This window comes from Crassostrea angulata, chromosome 5 (assembly GCF_025612915.1).
Source record: "Crassostrea angulata isolate pt1a10 chromosome 5, ASM2561291v2, whole genome shotgun sequence".
Lineage (NCBI taxonomy): Eukaryota > Metazoa > Mollusca > Bivalvia > Ostreida > Ostreidae > Magallana > Magallana angulata.
This window is the reverse complement of record NC_069115.1, coordinates 6,880,879-6,901,868: the sequence shown is the minus strand read 5'-3', so window position 1 is coordinate 6,901,868 and position 20,990 is coordinate 6,880,879. Positions and strand designations below refer to the sequence as shown.

The following is a 20,990-nucleotide window of genomic DNA, read 5'->3' as shown; positions in this document are numbered from 1 at the left end:
TGGTGAATTGGTCAAAAATTGCCGCTAACATTATCAAACATGCATAAAAACTTAGATAAATGCAATCTACTTTTTTCATGTGTCTTATTTTTATTCTTAAAATATTCAAATTACATATGCAATAATTTTTATTTAGTTAAGTTTAGGGCGTGCAGTTTACGTTGCTAAGAAAAAGATTTGCGTCAATATCCGGTCCGCGATGTGGAGAGAGAACCAGTCAATGTAAACATAAACTTATATCCGTTGTGAACCGTTGTGATTATCATTTGTTCTTAATTTATCGATGATACGTGCGTTTTATTCATGTGAACTGTTAAAAGGCCGATGAGATGCAGAACATACTGTTGAACCTCCAGAAGAATAAAAATAATGTAAGTATGGAGGATATAGATGTATCAATTGACAACCTCTCTCTCTCTCTCTCTTTCTCTCTCTCTCTCTCTCTCTCCTGGGGCTCCCGGTAGTCAGGATAGTTTGAATACATGTAAATGTGTCAATGCTTAATATCATAGTACGTGCGGTCAAATTCAAATATATTATTCATAAATAGTTATTTAAAAGCATGGGAGTTAAAATGGTAAATATTCTTAACACACCTTTTCTTCCCAAATTCTAGTGCTCATGGGTATTAAATGTAAAGAGTATTGTGTAAATGCACACGTAATGATTAATGGGGGGGGGGGGGAATAGTTACATGTATATAAACTAAATAAACTCTTATCATCTTGTCGATATGTTGTAATTGTGTATCTTGTATATTTACATTTCGTTGCCCATTGATGACCCTTAATTAATCAAACTGATTTTAATACATGTACATGTGTTTTATTTATTTCTCTCTTTTTTTAATTTGTTTTTTTTTGGGGGGGGGGGGGTATGAATATGCTGTCAACGAACATTTTCTTATCTCTCATAATTTCCGCCAGTAAGTGTTGGGGGTTTAAAAAGGAGGACCGTTGATGTGTTTTGTAGATTGTATTGATTTTGAATTTTATACCTTTAACATTCTGAATACGGGATCAAACATTCAAGTCTTTTGATATCGACACGAGAATAAAAGATCAATTTAAGCATGCAGATATAGACTTTGCTTCTTTAATGCAAGAATACGATCTATGCTTAATTGAGTGAAAACCTGATCTTTCAAATATCAAAGCAGGATCATATATGGTTTTGAGAACATAAAATGTCAAAGTGTACAGATTACTTCCCAATCATCTTGAGAGAAAAAAAAATAGCAATCAAATTAAACAGTTGGCACGGCGCACGCCCTATATCTACACCTACACTATAGTATTATATAATCGAAACTCGTGATTATAAAGATTGCATGTACTGTATGACATGTATAAGACAAACTTCTCAATTTGTAATGCTTTCTAATTCGATCTATGTACAGTACAAAATTGCTTCAGATTAATTTAGAAATATCTATTCCGATATCATGGATATCATGTTTCAAAGTCCGGCTCTTTTATTAGATTCTTTTATTTCCACGCCGAAATACAACAGTTCTTTAAATGCACATTCATCAACAAATGTTTGAAACAGTTGAAGGAAAGATAAATTTTGACTATCATGAAAAATCGATGTAGAAAATTGTTATCCATTCTGCCATGCACAGTTTCACCCCCTGATTTTATCAGACAACCCAAAACATAATACATTCTCATTGCAAGACTCGAGCTCCTCTGACACAAACATCATTTTTGTGTTACACTGTGTCGGGTGTAATAGTCAAATGAAAGCAGCAACGGGCATTTGCGTCAGGTGAAACTTGATTTTACGGTCGTTATATAGCCCATCCCCACCCACTACCGGCATTGCCTCGTTTAACACCCCCTTTTTCCCTCCATGCTGCCCACGCTGTCTCGATCATTGAATGAATATTTTGTTGTCTCTGCAACGCGTATGAAAATCATACAGTTGCATCAATTCGGGTTTCGTTGCAAAAAACAGTACAGGTCGGGTTTTTTTTATAGCGCCGTCGAATATGTAAGCCTAAACCATCTTTGTAATGTATGTTTCCTGAGACAGATACTTAGCATCGTTTTGACAGTTTGGGGGAGGGGAAGGGGGGGATCAAACATCCGAAATCTTGACAAGCCAAAACACAAACAAAAACCCAACTGGCCACCAATTCCTGTGTGTGTGTGTGTGGGGGGGGGGGGGGTAACCCGACATGCCTGGGAGAGGAGCATGTATGAGAAACTATACATCTAAAAAGCCATGATGTTATTCATGGTTTTATTTAACAACAAAAAAGGTATACATAAATCATATCTCCTTAGTACGTAAGATATGTTGTGAATAACATATAATCATATAATTATATGTAGACGCATTATCGGTAGACTAGAGGTGAGAGTATTTAATAAAGTTGAATTTCAGAGCAGGCACGTAGCATCTGGAGGGGGGGGGGCGAGGGGCCCCCTTTTTTGCAGCAAAGATTTTTCTTAAATTTACATACCAAAAATTGAATTGAAAATAAGGAAATAAACAGTGAAATTGAAGTTAAAGGTATACTCTCCCCCCCCCCCTTTTCAGGATCTTGAAAAGTAAACTCTTTCCTTTTTTTTTTTAGCTTGTCAAGATTTTTCGTTAAAAGTAAACTCTTTCCTTTTTTTTTTTTAGCTTGTCAAGATTTTTCGGATGAGTCTGCCCCCCCCCCCCCCCACACACACACACACTTTCAAAAACGATGCTAAGTGCGTGTCAAAGAAGAGGCACGTAGCATCGAATTGAAAAGGGGAGGACTACTCAGAAATCTTGACAAGCAGAAAAAAACAAGCTATTTGCCAATCTTCATAATCGTAATCCATGGTGGTGGTGGTGATTTGGGGGGAGGGGGGATCTAAAACTTTAATTTTAACGTTAATTTAGGTAATATCCCTATACTTTTTCCACATTTTTACATTACATTTTTACATGCTCCCAAAAAAATGGAGGGGGCACCTCCTTCAAAATTAAATGTTTCTTTCAAGAAAAAGGGATGTAATTGAGGTGGTCAGCCCGGCCCTGGCCTTCCCCCCTTTCCTCGATGCTACGTGCCTGGAGGATAAGCTGCTTTTAAAACTCTACTTTGTATCAATATGGTAATCCACATTTTGATTGTATTGACTGTTCCTCTGTGCTGGTTCCCTCAGTCTCTACAATTTCCGGTCCAAACAATGTACCGCATGTTCTTCAACTACTCTAATCTTTAAAACTGGCTGCATGATTGCGATCTCGACCTTTAACCCCCAATGTGGTCTACACTTGACCTTTAACCCCCAATGTGGTCTACACTTTTCGTGTTTTCCAGAGACACAGTGCTTTATCTGAAATCACGGAAAATCTCTATCTGTCCGGAATTGGTGGAATCAATGCTGAAAACCTCCAAGCCGCGAAAATAACACACGTCATCAATATGGCGGTGGAACTAAACGAATATAGCTACCCAGACCCAGGTCTACAGATCCATAAGTTCAGCCTCAGAGACAGTGTAGACGAGGATATTTATATAAGGCTGGAGGAATGTGTTCAGTTAATTGACGATATACAAAAGGATGGCGGGCGGATCTTGGTGCACTGTGTTGCAGGGGTTAGTAGATCCGCCACCGTGTGTATTGCCTATCTCGTCAAGATTCACCAAATATCGCTAAGGGATGCTTACCAACATGTACTGGAATGTCGCAATGTTGTTTTTCCAAACAATGGATTTTGGCGGGCTCTGATACAATACGAGGAGTGCGTTCGAGGCGTTAACTCGGTGGAAATGAGACCTTACATTTCGGGAATGGAACCTGACGTGTATTTTCAGACTTGGACAAAACCCAGAATTCTAAATGGCTGGCGTGATGAATTATACGCGTTTTGGACTTTCAGTACTGCTCTTCTCATTTTCCAGCTTTTAGGACTGATTTTGTTCGATAACACACCGATTTGACGTGTCACACAACAATACCTTCGATCTTGCCTTGATTAATACGACGCTGGCTTAGTTTAATTTTCCTGTATATTTGTGAGATCATTCATATCTTACGAAATTTATGTTTAACATTATTCTGATCTATATGATTTTTTAACTACACGTTTCAGTTATTTAAATTAAAATCTTATATTGAAATCGGCTTATGCTTTTAAAAGTGATTGTATACATTGTTTCATTTTCATATTTGAAAAAGCACTAGAGTAATGACCGGGCTGTTTCGATTGTCATTTGTAAACACTTAGTAGCAGATTTCACTTCAAATGTCATAATAACTTCTAACCCCCTTACGTTAAAAAGTTTGACTGCGTTAAAACATGTATGAACAAAATGAATGACCTTTCATGCAGAAATGACAGTCCATTCATGTACATTTATATATTCACAAAAAATCTGTTTAATGTGCAATGAATGTATTGAAGTAGTCTTAAAATTAATGATACATAATTCGACTGGTGTTTTTATCGAATCAAGCGGTTCTGTGTTAAATAAATTGCATATTAAAATTCCGGAAGCTTTTCAGTCCTTTTTTATGGTGGATATAGATAAGAATTCGCGAGATACATATATACAGAACATTTCACTGGATGGTTAAACAATTTTAATGTTGAATGGAGTAGCTGTAATGAGCTTTTGCTTTTGACCGAGATTTTGATAAACCGACGATCTTCTCCCTGAATTTTTCCAGTCGTTACAATCCACCTGTCGTTAGGTATATTCCACACACTGATTAAGCGTCCCTTCTTCCAATTGAACACCTGTCCATGGCTTCTTATCCCATCTAATACCTGAAGCAAAATCAGTATATAGCATCTTAAAAAGATAAAATTGCTACTGAAAGGAATACTTTTACACGCCCATGTTAAAGAGAGAGAGTCTTTTCTCCTAAACTGCCGCAAAATGACCTCTGAAGAGTTAAAGTTTTACTTATATACATGTATGTGCGTCAAACTGACCCGTATCATTTTATGTTGACACAGCAAACATAACGGGTAATGGAGCATTTCATTTCATAAAATGAAATCCGATTTTAATTTGATCCTTCTTCGGAGAGAGGTGCTCGCTCCTTGGTGAAACTTGAACAAGTAAAAAAGTGTGTTTCGCGGGGGATTATTTTGGGAGACTCAGAGTTTATTCATTCCGACAAGTTCACTTGTAGCTACAGAGGGAAGCGGTAGGAACTGGATTCTGACACGGTGGTTGTGTAGATTGAGAATTTCTATCGCGGTTAGTCATACTTGGGTGAGCTGGAAAATGAACGTCTAACGAAGGAGTTGGTTGTCGTTTCTTTCATTAGTGAGGCCCGGGTGAGTTTTAGGCTGCCGATTTAATTAAGCTTTATTCATTTCAATCACTGGTCTTTATCGATGAATATAAATTAAACATTTGCAAAGACATTCTCATTGTATTCTCTTAATTATAGATAAAACAATTAGTACAAAAATATAATATAAGTTCGTCTCTATGAATTTTTAATGTTTACCCATATACGTCACTTGTAGAAATTCACAGTTTCGAAAAAAATATTCTATGCATGGTACAAATAAAAATGTATTGAAGAATTGCGAAAACTGTTAACAATTTTTTTTTCAATTTGAGAAAATGTAAATAATTATTTGTGGATTTTTTTATCTTTTACTGAAAAAAATACTATTATTTTTTATCTACATCACACATCCGTTCGTTTTGTTTTGGTGTTGTGACTTTGCTTGGAGTGCTGACTGATCGAGCAACAAACTTGTGTGAGGGAGGGTTTGTTTTTATCCCGTGCTGCTGTCTTATCTTACGTGTAATGTCGAATTGGCTCACCTCATCAGAGGCATGCCAAATATTTGTTTGTGCAAATCAAAATACATCAGGGCTCGCCGGAAGATATTTTTTTTAAAAACTTGAATCTCTCTCTCTCTCTCTCTCTCTCTCTCTCTGGCCAAGGCACGATGACGTCACTGACGTAGCTAACCCCCTTCAGTCATACTATGCTCCACTCTTTCATACCGTGCCCTGTCATTTATTATATCACATCTCTAGGGCGGCTTGCTTTCATTAAGCAGGCCAGTTTGTCTACGTGTATATACATCTATGTACATAGTGTGCTGTACCAGAAAGAATTAAGCTCTTACACTTCAATCGTTAGAAAACATTACCCGCCCTCACTCGGAATGTGCCAGATCTTTTCAAAACACATGAAACAATTAATAATGTAAGCTTATTAAAATTCTCTCTTTGAAACAAAAATAAATAAATAGATACTATGGTAAGTTTTAGTACATTTTAATGCTAAAAAGATGAAACATAAAGTGCAGATTTAAGTCCACAGAGATTAACATTAGTACATATCACAACCTCAGAATACCTTATGTTTTTATAATACGTGTTGTAAAGTTTCTTGAAAATCTAACCATAAACAAAAGTTTTTTCAGTCAATTTGAATTTTTCGCCTACCGCCACGTATGGACATTATTTAATAACTTAGGCCACCACTTACAACTGAGTGGGCTCTTGTTTTAGGTCAAATTTTTTCATTCCAAATTTTTTTTAGAACTCCAATATTGCACAGATCAATAAAAAGGTGAACAAGGATGACGTTCACCTTGACGAGAAATACAAAATGTGTAGATGATACATGTACATGTAAAGAACTACCTGTATATTTTCGAGATACATGTACCCAAAAGTATATTTAATAATTTTTCAGATCTTGGGTATAGTTAACTTTGTACCTGATATGGTACTGTACGAATCCTATTAATGACCTTTTACGATCTTGTATCTTAAGTACCTATTGTTTGTTTTCATTTCAGATTCCGGGCGTGGCTGTGTGGATATAATGGACTTTGCCATGTTTTCTCAAATCGCTCAGATAACTGACCACCTGTTCCTGAGCAGCGCGGCTGCTGTCAAGACAGACAGAATCCGAAACTACGGCATTACCCACGTGATCAACCTAACCCTGGAAATCCCAAACCTAAATCTCCCCAATCTAGAATGTATCCAGATTCATATAGAAGATGCACCCCATGCAAGACTGAGTGTGTACTTTGACAGATGCGCAGACAAGATTAACGATGTGCACATGCGCGGCGGACGCACTCTAGTCCACTGTGTGGCAGGAGTAAGTCGGTCAGCCACCATTTGTATTGCGTACCTGATGAAGTACCATAGAATGTCCCTCGAACAAGCGTACTATCATTGCAAGAAGAGGAGGCCAGTGGTGCACCCCAATTGTGGATTTTGGCGCCAACTGATCGATTATGAGCGGAGGATTCTGGGAAGGAATTCGGTAAAGATGGTGTCGTCGTCTTTTGGTCCAATTCCGGAAGTTTATCAAGAAGAGGTCCGGAACATGGTATATTTCCAGACATCCCGTCGCAATCACTATCGTCCGGCCCTGCCGCCATGGAGATAATTATATAGCTTCTCAAATGCATGTTTATACGTAAATGCACGAGGTGCAGCTGATGTACACGCATTAACAAATAATTTAATATTAAAAAAGGGACTTGCCACAATGGATTTTGTTGACCATGGCCAGCTTGACACTTGCTTGAGCAGTATGCGCTGATTTTGACCTGTGCTTAAGCGGTTTATGCTGTTAATTACCGATTTTGTGCAGTTTGTGCTATTATTAACCATTGCTTGAGCAGGATGTGCTGAAATGGCTGCCATCGTTTCCGCTGTTTACATATACATGTATATATCGAAGCCTTATTGTAAATATTGTTTATGAAAAATATTTAGTACAACACATATTTATTCCATTGGTTCCATGACATGGGCATCTGGATAAAACGTTGTCAATGAGGAGTTTTACACATTTTCTTGCTGTTGTAAATGCAGCTTTATATGCTTCTGTTATTTTACCTCAAGCAAAAATTCAAATATTTCGTGTGTCCATTGAGTATAATGTTGCCGGCTCTTCAGTAGCAATAACCTCGTTTTCGATGCAGTGCAGTTTTCCCTCTTGTATTTGTTTAATACGTCACTAGCTTTTCTAAAGTTGTATTGAATGGTTAGATTTTGAAATATTAAGTTCAATTGTTATACAAACATGTATATCAGTATTATATTTATCATAGTGGGTTTTTTTTTAAAGTTCAAGATTTATAAATGCTTTAATTTATTTACTAATTTATTTATAAATTGAATTAAACATTATTTTTCTACAGGCCTTCTTGTTAAACCATCAGTCGGTTCACCACAATCAGATAATGTGGAATCATTAAAATTCGTGGGGGCCAAATTTCGTAGATTATAATTTATAGCTTCGTGGGGACGTAATTTCTTTTACCTACAAAAGAAACCCTAATTTAATAATTCGTTGAGGATGTTTATTCGTGGTTGAAAAATACCCATGAACTCCACGAAAATTGAACCACCAGGAAATCTAATGATTTCAATGATTGCACATTCCGCTTCATGAAAGGCAGGCTGCATTCCATCGTCGGATACCCACGGGTGATCGCGTCTTTTACTTATCACGATAAGTAAAAGACGCGATCACCCGTGGGTATCCGACGATGGCTGCATTCTAATGTAATTAATTGTTGATCAGATCCTTGACTGATTGATTTTTTATTGTTTTGCGTCACTGAGAGACTATTTTGCTCTAAAATTGTAACGTCACGTTGCCGTTGAAGCGTATCTTTCGCTGCATGAGTGTTTGACGAGGTCAATAAACACCGAGAGATATTTATCATGTCATCACCCAGAGTTTACGACCCTTGTCTGAATAACAGGAACTTATTTTCCATTCCAATCCCATGCGAGGCATTCATTGTCTCTTTAAAGGGCAATCACACTTAAGCGAAAGTTATATTTACTGGCGTAAAGTTTGTTTTTCTTTTATACTTAAAAAATGGGTTTTTTTGCAAAATCAAAGTACTGAAAGTATTCTTATGCATGCTTTATTTAGTTGGCAGCAAAAGCACGCACTTCTATATAAAATTTTAATTTGAACCTTCCCTTACGATTTTTTGTATTCCTGAGATTGAATTATGACACAACCCCACCGCCTGATTTTAAATTCTGACGGTGTTGCGCTGATAGATTGTCATAAACACCATGATATTGTAAACAGGGAAATATTTCGCATTTATATATTAATACATGTGTATGAGGTCATGTTCGTCATTTTAATTTTATAGGAATTATTTTGAAGAGGAAATATATATAATGAATGCTATTTAAGATGCACACAATTCCAGCACAATGCGGGTAATATTTCAGAGACAACACTATCTATTAACCAGAGACTGTCGTCATACCATAGAAACGTTTTATCCAAACTTTGTTTGGGTCGTTATCCGCTTTTTTATTCTTTTAATGTAGCAAACAGGAAGCGTTAACTATTATATCTATAACAATTGTTCATTTAATGTTGTAAACAGCTAGGAAGCGTTAACTATTACTAGACTTTGACCCATGCGTGCATGGGTTGGCATATAACATATGATATCGGACATTTACGAAATAGATACATCGACACGCCGTATATTGTTGACATTTACATAACCAAGCTTTAAGCCTACAATAATGCTATTAATTTCACTACACCCTGCTTAGTTAGAAAAATCTAACTGAAAAATCTCGGGACGGGCGTTCACCACAGTTAAAACGCCTCCGATATGTACACCTGTATTTATGTAGCAAAAAATTGAAGAATCGCTCTGGAACGATTTTGGAGAAAATTAATGAAGCTGCATTGTAAATAACAGTCAAATTATTCACAAAAAACTATTTTGAGGCCGTAAATATCTTTCATCTAAAAATTTAATTCGTACTTAGAAAGAATTGAACACTTCACTAACTTTTTTTGCACACCAAGTTCACATTCGGAACTCTCGGGGTTTTTCATATTAAATGCACTGAGTTAGAGTTATCTCCCGTATTTCCTTTGATAAATATATGACAAATTTTTAATGAAAATTTACACGTTTTTGTAATATCGTTTTTGAGTTTATCCATACAAATGTCATATTTTGGAAACATAAACTAAAGAACCTCCCGTGATTTAGCGTGAATGTAATGCGCATGCGCAAGATTGTAAAATCCAAAAAATTCGGATGTTTTCCCGATTTTTTAAAGGAATTTTCTTTGATTATTAATTAGCGAAACTTAATTGAGAAAAAATAAAAACAAATTGGTAATCTTCAAGTACCAATGATATTTAAAATATATTTAACAAAAGACAGTACTCATCCGATTTCTGGGTATTAAAGCTAAAAAAATCGAGTCTATTATTTTAATATAGTAGTATAGATATCTGTTCATTTTTAATCTCGAATTTTGGAAAATTGATTGATTATTAATGGATAAATTGGTTAACAAAGGAATTTTTGCTTTGATGAATGGATGGATGGATGGATGGATGGAAGGAAGGATGGATGGATGGATGGATGGACAGCTGGATTGACAGTTGAAAGGATTTGATGGATTATTTGCTTGCTGCTAAAACACATATCAATCACAATGAGTTTTCACCCTTTTTGGTTTTTTGGGTTTTTAAAAAAAAATTGTTAGTTTGTTTGTTTGTTTTTGTTTCGATTTTACCTAAATTGTATCATTTTAAACATTTAACTACTTATAAAATTATAGATTTATAACATTGTAAAAACATGATGCTTTTGTAAACTGTATAATTATGATTCTTGGAGACAAATTATCCCAGCTTGCAGTTCATTTTCTTAGTACACTGATACGCATGAGTTTGAGCATGATATGTAAGGTAAGAAAGATAAAATGCGCGCTTATTGTGCAATTTTGTGAAAGTAATTGCGTGGACCCTGAGGTCCACGCAGAAAATATATAAGCGAGGTTAAACCGGATGCTATGGGTAAAATTCATTCTGCGCATGAGCTAGCCTGGTTCATGTGCGTAATGGTTAGCTCAGGGAACCAGGCTAGCACACGTTTATCTGAATCGGGATCGGGATTCCGTGCCATGTGTTCATAAGTTCAAAGCGCAAACTTCCGCCAGAGTTCGTTTGTACCAAACCTCTGTGTGCGGAGACGCAGAGGACTATGGGTAGTATGGTTCAAAGCGCTGTAATTGTAATGTTGTCCGTAAACAGTACAGAAACAAAGTATTCCTTTTAAAGAAATGATTGGCATGTGATATGAACTATCAGTATTATGAAATAAGTTTATGTTATGCCGAAACTACAACATGCATCAAATAGCATAATTTGCAATGTTTTGTTGTTTTCCGAAAACACAATCATGTAACTTAACTTTACTTTTATTGTAGGCGAGGCTAGAGTACTTCTCGATTAAATTTTTTAAAGCATTTAAGTATGATTGAATAATTATGTCCCTGCATAAAAGTTTAAATCTCAAGAAAAATACATCAAAATATGAAATTTTTAATTTACACAAAGCTATCACTGCATAGTTAACAAAGTAGTGCGAATCGTAATTTGTGCGCAAATAGTAGAATTCACCGAATGCATGATACTATACATGCAAACTTCATTCATAGATAGATCATAATTATTTTAGAAGTATGAACCCTTTAAATTCTGAGATAAAATGTCAGGGCTATACATAAATGTATACGTAGTACAACGTACAAATATAGTGGTTAAAAGCAGAGGGCTAGAGTCGGTGGAATCTCTGATAATCTTAAGGCTTTCACGTTTTCGTTGGAAACACCTGCAAATGGTCCACGTATTGCAGTCCTTTTTTAAAGGACAGCAACTTGTTTGAATATTAATATGTTTTACATGTTTGTTCACGGATAATAAATTTATAACAATAATTTTGCATTCCAGATTTAGGTGTGAGCTGGTTTCACAAGGCAAGATAAAAGAGGACTGAGATTCTGATTGGAGAAGGGAAATGATGACGTCATAATACCTGTTTCCGCCATCAAGAGAAGACTTTTAGTGATTGATGTTCGTCCCTCAACAACGACCGATAACTCTTTGTTTTTGTTTGTTGACAGTCTATATTATATATACTGTGGATTCCTAATTAAAGGCGGGGAATTAATATCCGCGGAAAATTACGAGAAACACCCTTCGCGGATTATAAAATCTCGCCATTATTTTTGGAGAGTTGAGAACAATAAGAGATATATAAGGAAAAAAGTTTCGCGTTCGCGATTTTATATTCTCACGATTTGATACTAAACAGCAGGATTGCGGAATTAAGTACTCGCGTAATAAAAGGAATTTACAGTATTTATAACTGAAAATAAGGATTGCGTGTTTCTTGTAAAAGAAGATGGGTGTATAAGGCGTGTAAAATGCCTACATTAGGATAAAAAAAAAAGATAATGTAATCAAAATATAAAAAATCTGTTATTTCTTTTAAATATCATTCAGAAAAATGTTTAGAAAACATCGATTTGAAACAAATATATTCAATACTTGGAATACGTTTTAAACTGAAATGACTCAATGGTTAAAGCACCAGACTTTAGGAATCCTTATGTAACTCGGCTTTTTAGGTTGTCGGTTCAATACCACCAAAACGTTAAGCAAGTATGTTTATCTTATTGTTTATTAAGATATTCAAAACTGAATATAGTTAGAAATCGTGCGTTCACAAACTTGTATTATAATATTATTGATTAGATTCAATTGCATGACTGACAAAAAATATTATAAATTTGAAATTGACTAAAACGACTAAACCACATGGGCATTAGCGTTATCTTATCCACCCATCTTCTTTTTAAACACCGGGTACCATGATCACACCAAGAGAAAGGACGGTATATAGTAGTACAAATGATAAATAATCAACATACAATTTTTTTAAAACATGTCCTTTTTGTTCCTTAAATTTTGGCATTATAAACGTTTATATACACATACAGAGTTTTTCATTTAATGAAATGTATAATGGTTTATATGCAGATTAATTCAAAACTTGAAAATAATTGAAGACCATCTTCTAAATAGAAATTACATGTATAGCAAATTTGTTATGTTATTTGATTTATGTTATTTTTTTAATTGTTTTATATGTTTTTGTTTCTGACCTACTTCTTAGTTTTATGTATGAATTATGTTTCTTCATACGGGTCTTTTTTAATGATTATACTGCGTACAGAGTTATTTTCGACCTGCTTTATTTTCCCGGCTGTAAAAGATTCATTCACCTTAACACATTTTCATATAGAATCGGGTAACTTTTCGGGCATTTAATTCTAGAGCACTGCCGGAAAGGCCCGAGAAGTTGCGATTGGGGAGTGTAGTTTTCAGCTCTATTTTAAATTCGGCCACCACCAAAAAGCACTTCTCGGGCAAAAATTTCCCTGTATAAAGTATCATGTATCTATGTAAATGAATGGTTAAATAAAACTCAGTTGTTGCTTGAAACTATATAGTTTTATTCATTATAACTTGAGACTGCATTCAAAAAGTCTGTTACGTGATAAAAGCTGTCAGGAATACTTTTTCAAGCGGAAGTTTGTCGTGACGTCATCCAAAGCGCCAATCCCAGAATTCCAAGTATATGTTTGTTGCTTTTGGCAAACAATTCACTTCTGAAAAACAAAGAGCAGTTTTAATAATATTTTTAAACCAAAATTATCTTACTGATATTTTCCTTACGGCAGTATTTACAGAGTCCTAGTACGTGGAGCGTATACGAATGATCTAGAATTGTGTTTAATAAACCTACCTGTCTGGTGTCCTTCCTTTAATTCTAGTCCCGAAACGTTTTATCTACGAGTAAAATATATTTTGTTTAGATGGTTTGAAGAATATATTTTCTATCATATTTAATTTTATTTAAATATGATCTAATATATTTGGATCGCTTCACATTAATTTGTTGGATCGAATCATTGAGGTATAGTACGTACTTTTAAATCAATTAAATCATGTAATGACCAGAGAAAACTATTTCACCTTGTTGGCTAATTTATAAAATGCATCCAATGGTCCAAACATGCAGCTCTCATTATCTTCTTCAAATAGCTCGGTGCTTTTTACTGCAATTCCTGGTGAAAATGACTCAAAGGTGTTGAAACTATTCGACCCTTTTTGTACTCTATATGATGGAGTCCCACGCCGTGTCTTCGCTATTTGTTTTATTCGCGGATGACATTTCTCGCCGTTTTGCGTCGAATTAAGCGGGTGGTTGCGGAAAGCTTTAACTTTTCTGACTGAACATGCTGAACTTGAATGCAGACCAAGGCAATACCTCTGCACTCTGGAGAAGCGACGTCTTGGCAGTGTTCTTCCTCTATTTAGTGGAAAATTCTTCAGACTATCTTTGCAGTCTAGTTGTGTATTTCTGCGATCATTCATACTCTTCTCTAACATGCTCTTTTGAGCTTTCGATTTACTGGACAAATTTTTTCTCCTTCTTCTAACGACAAATAATATTTCGTTCTCAATATCCCTTCTGTAAATTACTCTTGTATGACGCACAACACGCCTCATGCTATTTTTGATATGACGCACGACGCGTCCAATTCTGTTTCTTGTACGTTGCGTATTGCGATTTATATTACTTCTTGAACGATGCCCAGTGCGTCTCATTGTGTTTCTTGAGTTAGTTACACTTCGATTTATTCCGTTTCCTGAACGACGCATTTGACGCCCCTTGATGCTTCTCAAATGACGCAAATTTAGACTAAAGCTGTTTTTGATATGTTGAACAAAGCGTCCAGTGATGTTTCTTGAATGACGCTTATTTCGATTTATGTTGTTATTTGCACGATGCACAATACGTTCCACGTTGCTTTTTGAACGTCGCGTTTTGCCGATTCTTGAGCGATATATATATCGTCCCACGCTTTTTCGTGAGCGACGCTCATTGCGTTCCACGCTCTTTCGTGAGCGACGCTCATTTCGTCCCACGCTTTTTCGTGAGCGACGCTCACTTTGTCTTACGCTCTTTCGTGAGTGACGCTCATTTTGTCCCACGCTATATCTAAAACGACGCACAATTTGTCCCAAGTATTCTGTAATAGACTTTTTTCTGTCGAGCCGAATAGTCTGTTTCTTTATTTTTGTTGGAACCCTCCCAGTATTGGTAAGAGCAGATTTAATCTTTCTTTCTCTCCTCTGATATCTTCTTGATCGACGATTTATTCCTCCTCGTCGATTTTCAAAGAATTTTGAAAACTTCCGAATAGACGATTCCTTGCGCTGTCTGTGTGTTTTAAATTTTCTTCTTATATTCGGTGCGGATTCCGTTTCTAACATTTGACGCTTTCTTCTTCTGGTTATTTCAACTTCCAGTGTCCCAGATGACATAGCAATGCGTACAAATCTTTTCTTTCTGTTGCCTGTCCTATTTGATCGCCTCATGTGTCGGCGCGATTCTCTGACAATACCATGTGATGGAAAGGTATTTGGTTTAGTTGGAGTGGAAGTAATTCCCTCTTGAACATCTTCTTCAGAAATTTTCGAACTAAATGCGGACTTGGTTAAATTCATTTTACAAGTTGGATTCAAATGTCCTTCATACCCAACTTCTAGATCTACTTCCAAGCGCATGATTTCGGGACTTTCGGATTCCTTCGGAAGCCATGCTCTATTTGATACGTCGATGTTCGTTGAAGTCTGTGTCCAGTTAATTCCTGGCTGAAATGTTTTTCTAGATTTTTCGATTAAAGAATCTTGAAAACAAATGCCGTCCTTTTGAAGGCAGGTTACAACAATGGCTATGTAGAGTAAGACACACTGTACAGGAGTCGGGGAGGGCATAATGGAAGAACTGCAAAAATGATGTTTTAATTAAGTTTCCAATAATTTACTGTTATGATATGAGAGATCGGCTAGGAATGAAAAAATTAATACTCAATACAAGCGTGTAACATGAAGAAATTCATCAGTTTAATTGTTATTAAAAACAAACAAAAAACAAAACAAATGCTTGTGATCATACAAATACAGTGATATATTGCGTAGACTGTGTGGTTATTGGTGATATAACGCCACTGGAAATACATTTTTAAAATTGAGGGTGCATTTCAACTCTTTATAAAAACAAACGACATTTACATAGCGGCGTTTACTTGGAAGATACTAGTATAATTTATTTGTAAATACTGTTCACATGAAATGGGGGGGGGGTAAACAATGATTGATACGGCTTTTTCAAAACTAACAGAAAAATAGATAAAGAAAAAAATCCTTGTTTTCTCCGCAAAACAATGTCTGAGATTTTATGTATACAAAATAAAAAGTACAGGAAATATACAGACTGGCTATAGACATGAATAAAACAGAAGATTCAGAATACTAACTACTACACTGTAAGATAGATTTCAACCACAACCCGGTGACCCCCCCCCCCCCCAAAAAAAAACAAAAAAAAACAAACCCCCCCCCCCCCCCTAAAACCTACCTATAGCTCATGAAGTCCTCCCTAGAGTTACGAACGATCTTATATTTATACCCCTCTCAAAAATAATTTGCCATCTTGGCCCCAAGAAACGTTTTCTGAGATCTCTTGCAGAAAATTACAAACATGGATCTTTGCATTTCTCATTTTTCTGCAAATAGAATTATTTTCACGACTGGACGACTCTTCTAAATTGCTAATTACATTTTTGTCCCAAAAAAGGATTATTGTTAATTAGTATTGATTTGCTCAAGGAGTTGGGTTGTCTTTCTACAAGAAGGTAAATTGAGATTATGTTGCTTTACAAAGATAAAATGCCGTTTTAGCTCACCTGAGCTTTTCTGATCAAGATTTGTTCATTGTCAGTCGTCGTGGGGGTCGTCATAAACTTTTCACATTTTTATCTTCTTCTCCAGACCCACTGGGCTGATTTCAACCAAACCTGACACAAAGCATCACTGTATGAAGGGGATTAAAGTTTGTTCAAAGGATGGGTAACACCTCTTCAAAGGGGAGATAATTCAGATTTATTATGAATTGGTATTTTTTAAAAAAATCTTCTAAAATATATTAGCCAAGAAAAGCTCAAATTTGTATGGAAGCATCCCAGGTGGTGTTGGTTCAATTTCCTTCAAATCATGGTCCTCGCGGTGGTAAGGTGGGACCACAATTGGGGGGGGGGGGTGTTCAAGTTTTACATTAGAATATATTGAGAAAATCTTTAAAAATCTTTTTCTCATAAACTGTTATGGCCAAGATAGCTTGAACTTCTGTGGAAGCATCATCATGTAGTATAGATTTACGTTTGTTCAAATCATGGTCACTCTGGGTAGGGTTTGGCCACAATTTGGGTATGAATTTTCACATAAAAATTTATAGAGAACATTTTTAAAAATCTTCTCAAAAACCAGGAAAACTTAAACTTAGGTGGAGGCATCCTTAGATAGTGTAGATTTAATTTTGGTCAAATCATCATCCCTGGGGTATGATGGGGGTCACAATGGGGTAGGGGGGTCAAATTTTTACAAAGGAAGATATACAGAAGTCTTTAAAATCTTCTGGAAAAGCATTCAGTCAAAAAACAGAATTCCCTCCCCCCCCCAAAAAAGTGAGCCACAAATTGGTGGGGGGGGGGGGGGGGGGGGGTATAAAGGAATAGAGAAAAATAGTCTTACAAATATACTAAAACACAAATGGGGCTTGATATTTATCATTAAATATGGGAATAAAAATCGACTGACTCTTTTTAACTTTTTAAGCAAAATCGACTGTACTTATTAGTCAGGATATTTTGATTTTGATTCTGTAGTGCTGATTTGATCAGAGTTAAGGCTTTTGTTGGTCAGGTGAGCGATGTGGCCCCTGGCCCCTGTAGAGGAGCGGATCGTAATCCACTGGCTAGCAAAGATGACTTACATATGTAAAAACTTAAACTTTTTACAATACAAGCTATTTTCAAAATGTCTGCGAGTCAATGATACTTCCTTGATTTTTTTAAATATATGGAAAAATACTTGATGCAAATATATTGGAACAAACAAACATTATTAGCTCACCTGAGCTGAAAGCTCAAGTGAGCTATTCTGATCACTTTTTGTCCGTCGTCCGTCCGTCCGTCCGTCCGTCCGTCTGTCCGTCCGTCTGTCTGTCCGTCTGTAAACTTTTTACATTTTGAACTTCTTCTCTAAAACCGCTTATCCAATTTCAACCAAATTTGGCACAAAGCATCCTTATGGGAGGGCGAATATAAATTGCAGAAATAAAAGTCCGATCTGTATTCAAAGCTGAGAAAACCTTGAAACTGTAGAAAAAGGGGGGTGCATTTTAAAAAATCTTCTTCTCAAGAACTACTGATTCCAATTCAACGTAGTTTAGCATAAATTATCCTTATGGGAAGGAAAATATAAATTGCAAAAATTAAGGTCTAATTCTGTTTCAAATCTGAGTTATTACGAAAATAATAATAAAGGAAAGGCGTGTTTCAATCAGTTTAATAGCTTCGGATTCGGCATCCGGTAAAATGGGTAGACAAGACTTGGCCTGGGCAAAACAAAAGATTGGCAGTTATTAATCTGCCAATCTCATTAAACTTTCAGGATATATGATGGACCAGTATATTTGTATTTGCTGTAAATATTGCTGCAAAATAATGCGTATTTGGAATTGACGATTGCCGATCTGCCCCGGCTTTTATTTTGCCACGGCCCGGGTTTGCGTACCCATTTTACCAAGTCTCGTATTCCATACATCTAAAACGAGGTTCTTTGTTTAAAGCAGCCATGACATTATACGAAAAAGGGTCGATCTGACTATGATGAATTTGCTTGTTGTGCAACAGTTCGCGAATGATGGGAAATTTTTGAAACATGCAAAATATATTGGTGCCGATTTTGTGTAGTAAATTGAGGCTAAATATTTCAACGCGTTGAAAGTTTTCACACATGACGTTGGTGTTAGCTTGTTCTGATTTTCGTTTCGTTTTCATTATCTATGCTTTGTAACCTGGGAACTATCGTCTGTATTTCGTGATTTTTACGTATCAAATCAAACAGACTTCGGTAAATCAAACAGTTAACTGTTTACCTGCGCAAATTAAGCAAAATCTGATGTATCAAAAAAGTACTGAAATACAATTCATTCTATCGGTAATTCGGCATTATATTTTGCGTAATGGTAGATTAATGCAATAGGTTTTGTTGAGATGCTCGGCATTTTCTCGAGTTTATTCAGTTTGAATAGAGTTTGATATCGCTGTCGGAAATATGTAGGTATATACATGTACATGTATATATATGATTCATTTCGAAAAAATAAATTGTGTTCTTTATTTGTTATAGTGCATGTTTCTTGTGTTTTAATTGTGTACAATTTCTATTTACTAACCATATTTGAGTGTTAAGCTTCGAATTATAAGCAAGATACAGAGATTTGCTCACAATTCTATGTTTGTACACAGATCTTAAAAACTAAAGATTAAAAAAGTAAAAAAATTGTCAATATTTATTAAGACATTTTTCAGAAACTTATTGTATTGTAAACTTAACCTTTTTTAGCTCACCTGAGCCAGTCTTCTTCTCAAAAACTATTAGGCCAGGAAAGCTCAAATTTGAGTGGAAGCATCCTCAGAAAGTGTAGATTCAAGTTTGTTCAAATCATGGTCACCGGGGGTAGGGTGGGGCCACAAAAGGGGGATCATGTTTTACATAAGAATATATATAGAGAAAATCTTTAAAAATCTTCTCAAAAACTATTAGGCCAGAAAAGCTCAAATTGAAATGGAAGCATCCTCAGGGAGTGTAGATTCAAGTTTGTTCAAATCATGATCCCCGGGGGTAGGGTGGGGCCACAATTGGGAGATCAAGTGCTACATCGGAATATATAGAGAAAATCTTTAAAAATCTTCTTCTCAAAAACTATTAGGCCAGGAAAGCTCAAATTAAAATGGGAGCATCCTCAGGTAGTGTAAATTCAAGTTTGTCAAATCATAGTTCCCATGGGTAGGGTGGGGCCACAATTGGGGGATCAAGTTTTACATAGGAATATATTGAGAAAATCTTTAAAAATCTTCTTCTCAAAAACTATTAGGCCAGAAAAGCTTAAATTTGAGTGGAAGCATCCTCAGATAGTATAGATTCAAGGTTGTTCAAATCATGGTCCCCGGGGGTAGGGTGGGGCCACAATTGGGGGATCAAATTTTATATAGGAATATTTAGAGGAAATCTTTTAAAAATCTTCTTCTCAAAAATATTTGGCCAAGAAATCTCAAATTGGCATGTAACCATCCTTAGGAAGTGTAGATTCAAGTTTGTTCAAATCATGGTCCCTGGGGGTAGGGCGGGTCACAATGGGGGATGAATTTTTATAGATAGAGAAAATCTTTAAAAGTCTTCTCCTCAAAACTATTAGGCCTGGAAAGGCCATATTTGAGTGGAAGCATCCCCAGATCATATAGATTCAAGTTTGTTTAAATAATAGTCCAGGGGTAGGGTGAGGCCACAATGGGGGATTAATTTTTACTTAGGAATATATAGAGAAAATCTTTAAAAATCTTCTTTTTAAAGAATTTTTGGCCAGAAAGGGTTTAAACATGTGTAGAGGCATCCTTGGGTAGTGTAAATTCAAGTTTGCAAAATCACAGTCATTAGTGGTAGGGCGGGACCGTGATGGCGGTTTGAATTTTTACATAGGAATATAAAGAAAAAATCTTTAAAACTATTCTGGGAAAGTGTTCAGTTCAAAACTCAGTACTTAGTGTGAAAGCAACGGTTATGCAGATTTAAGTCTGATGAAACCATGATTCCCTAGAGAAAAATGGGGCCATGAAATGGGGGGGGGGGGGTATATAGGAATAGAGAAAAATCTTCTTACAGGTACAACAACAAAAGGGGCTTGGTATTTACCAAAAAATAAGAGGTTGATAAAAATTGGCAGATTTTCAATTTTTTTTAGCAAGATCTACTGTACTCAGTTGTCAATATATTTTGATACTGTAATGCTAATTTGATCAGAATTAAGGCAATTGTTGCTCAGGTGAGCGATGTGGCCCCTGGGCCTCTTGTTAGGAATTAGTCTAGAAATTATTTGAACAATATATTCTTAATGGGTAGCACTGAAGTAAAGCATCATAGACTTTTGTATCCTTGCTTAAGGAACCTGGGGGTCAATAAGTGCACCATCAGATCTTCCTTAAACTTTGACATATAATATTTTAG

General features: G+C 35.9%; 3 protein-coding genes across 4 annotated transcripts; 2 read left to right on the top strand and 1 right to left on the bottom strand.

Annotated features, from left to right (window-relative positions):
* Nucleotides 1–201: 201 nt before the first annotated feature.
* LOC128184845 (dual specificity protein phosphatase 18-like) lies at nucleotides 202–4,479 on the top strand. Its single transcript, XM_052854468.1, has 2 exons — nucleotides 202–371; nucleotides 3,305–4,479. The coding sequence occupies exons 1-2, from the start codon at nucleotides 330–332 to the stop codon at nucleotides 3,926–3,928; spliced, it is 666 nt and encodes a 221-aa protein (XP_052710428.1). The 5' UTR covers nucleotides 202–329; the 3' UTR covers nucleotides 3,929–4,479.
* Nucleotides 4,480–4,979: 500 nt separating this feature from the next.
* On the top strand, nucleotides 4,980–13,295 carry LOC128184847 (dual specificity protein phosphatase 14-like). 2 transcript variants are annotated; one of them, XM_052854471.1, is made up of 3 exons: nucleotides 4,980–5,277; nucleotides 6,772–7,316; nucleotides 11,739–13,295. In XM_052854471.1, exons 2-3 carry the CDS (start codon nucleotides 6,798–6,800, stop codon nucleotides 11,742–11,744), a joined length of 525 nt encoding a protein of 174 aa, XP_052710431.1. In that variant the 5' UTR covers nucleotides 4,980–5,277; nucleotides 6,772–6,797; the 3' UTR covers nucleotides 11,745–13,295. The 2 variants fall into 2 exon arrangements, with proteins under 2 accessions (XP_052710431.1, XP_052710430.1); XM_052854470.1 differs by lacking the exon at nucleotides 11,739–13,295 and having other exon boundaries at nucleotides 4,991–5,277; nucleotides 6,772–8,135.
* On the bottom strand, nucleotides 13,292–16,307 carry LOC128184836 (uncharacterized). The gene is made up of 4 exons (XM_052854451.1): nucleotides 16,282–16,307; nucleotides 13,830–15,648; nucleotides 13,600–13,643; nucleotides 13,292–13,462 (listed from the first exon to the last, which is right to left on the bottom strand). Exons 1-4 carry the CDS (start codon nucleotides 16,290–16,292, stop codon nucleotides 13,375–13,377), a joined length of 1,962 nt encoding a protein of 653 aa, XP_052710411.1. The 5' UTR covers nucleotides 16,293–16,307; the 3' UTR covers nucleotides 13,292–13,374.
* Between the last annotated feature and the right edge of the window lie 4,683 nt (nucleotides 16,308–20,990).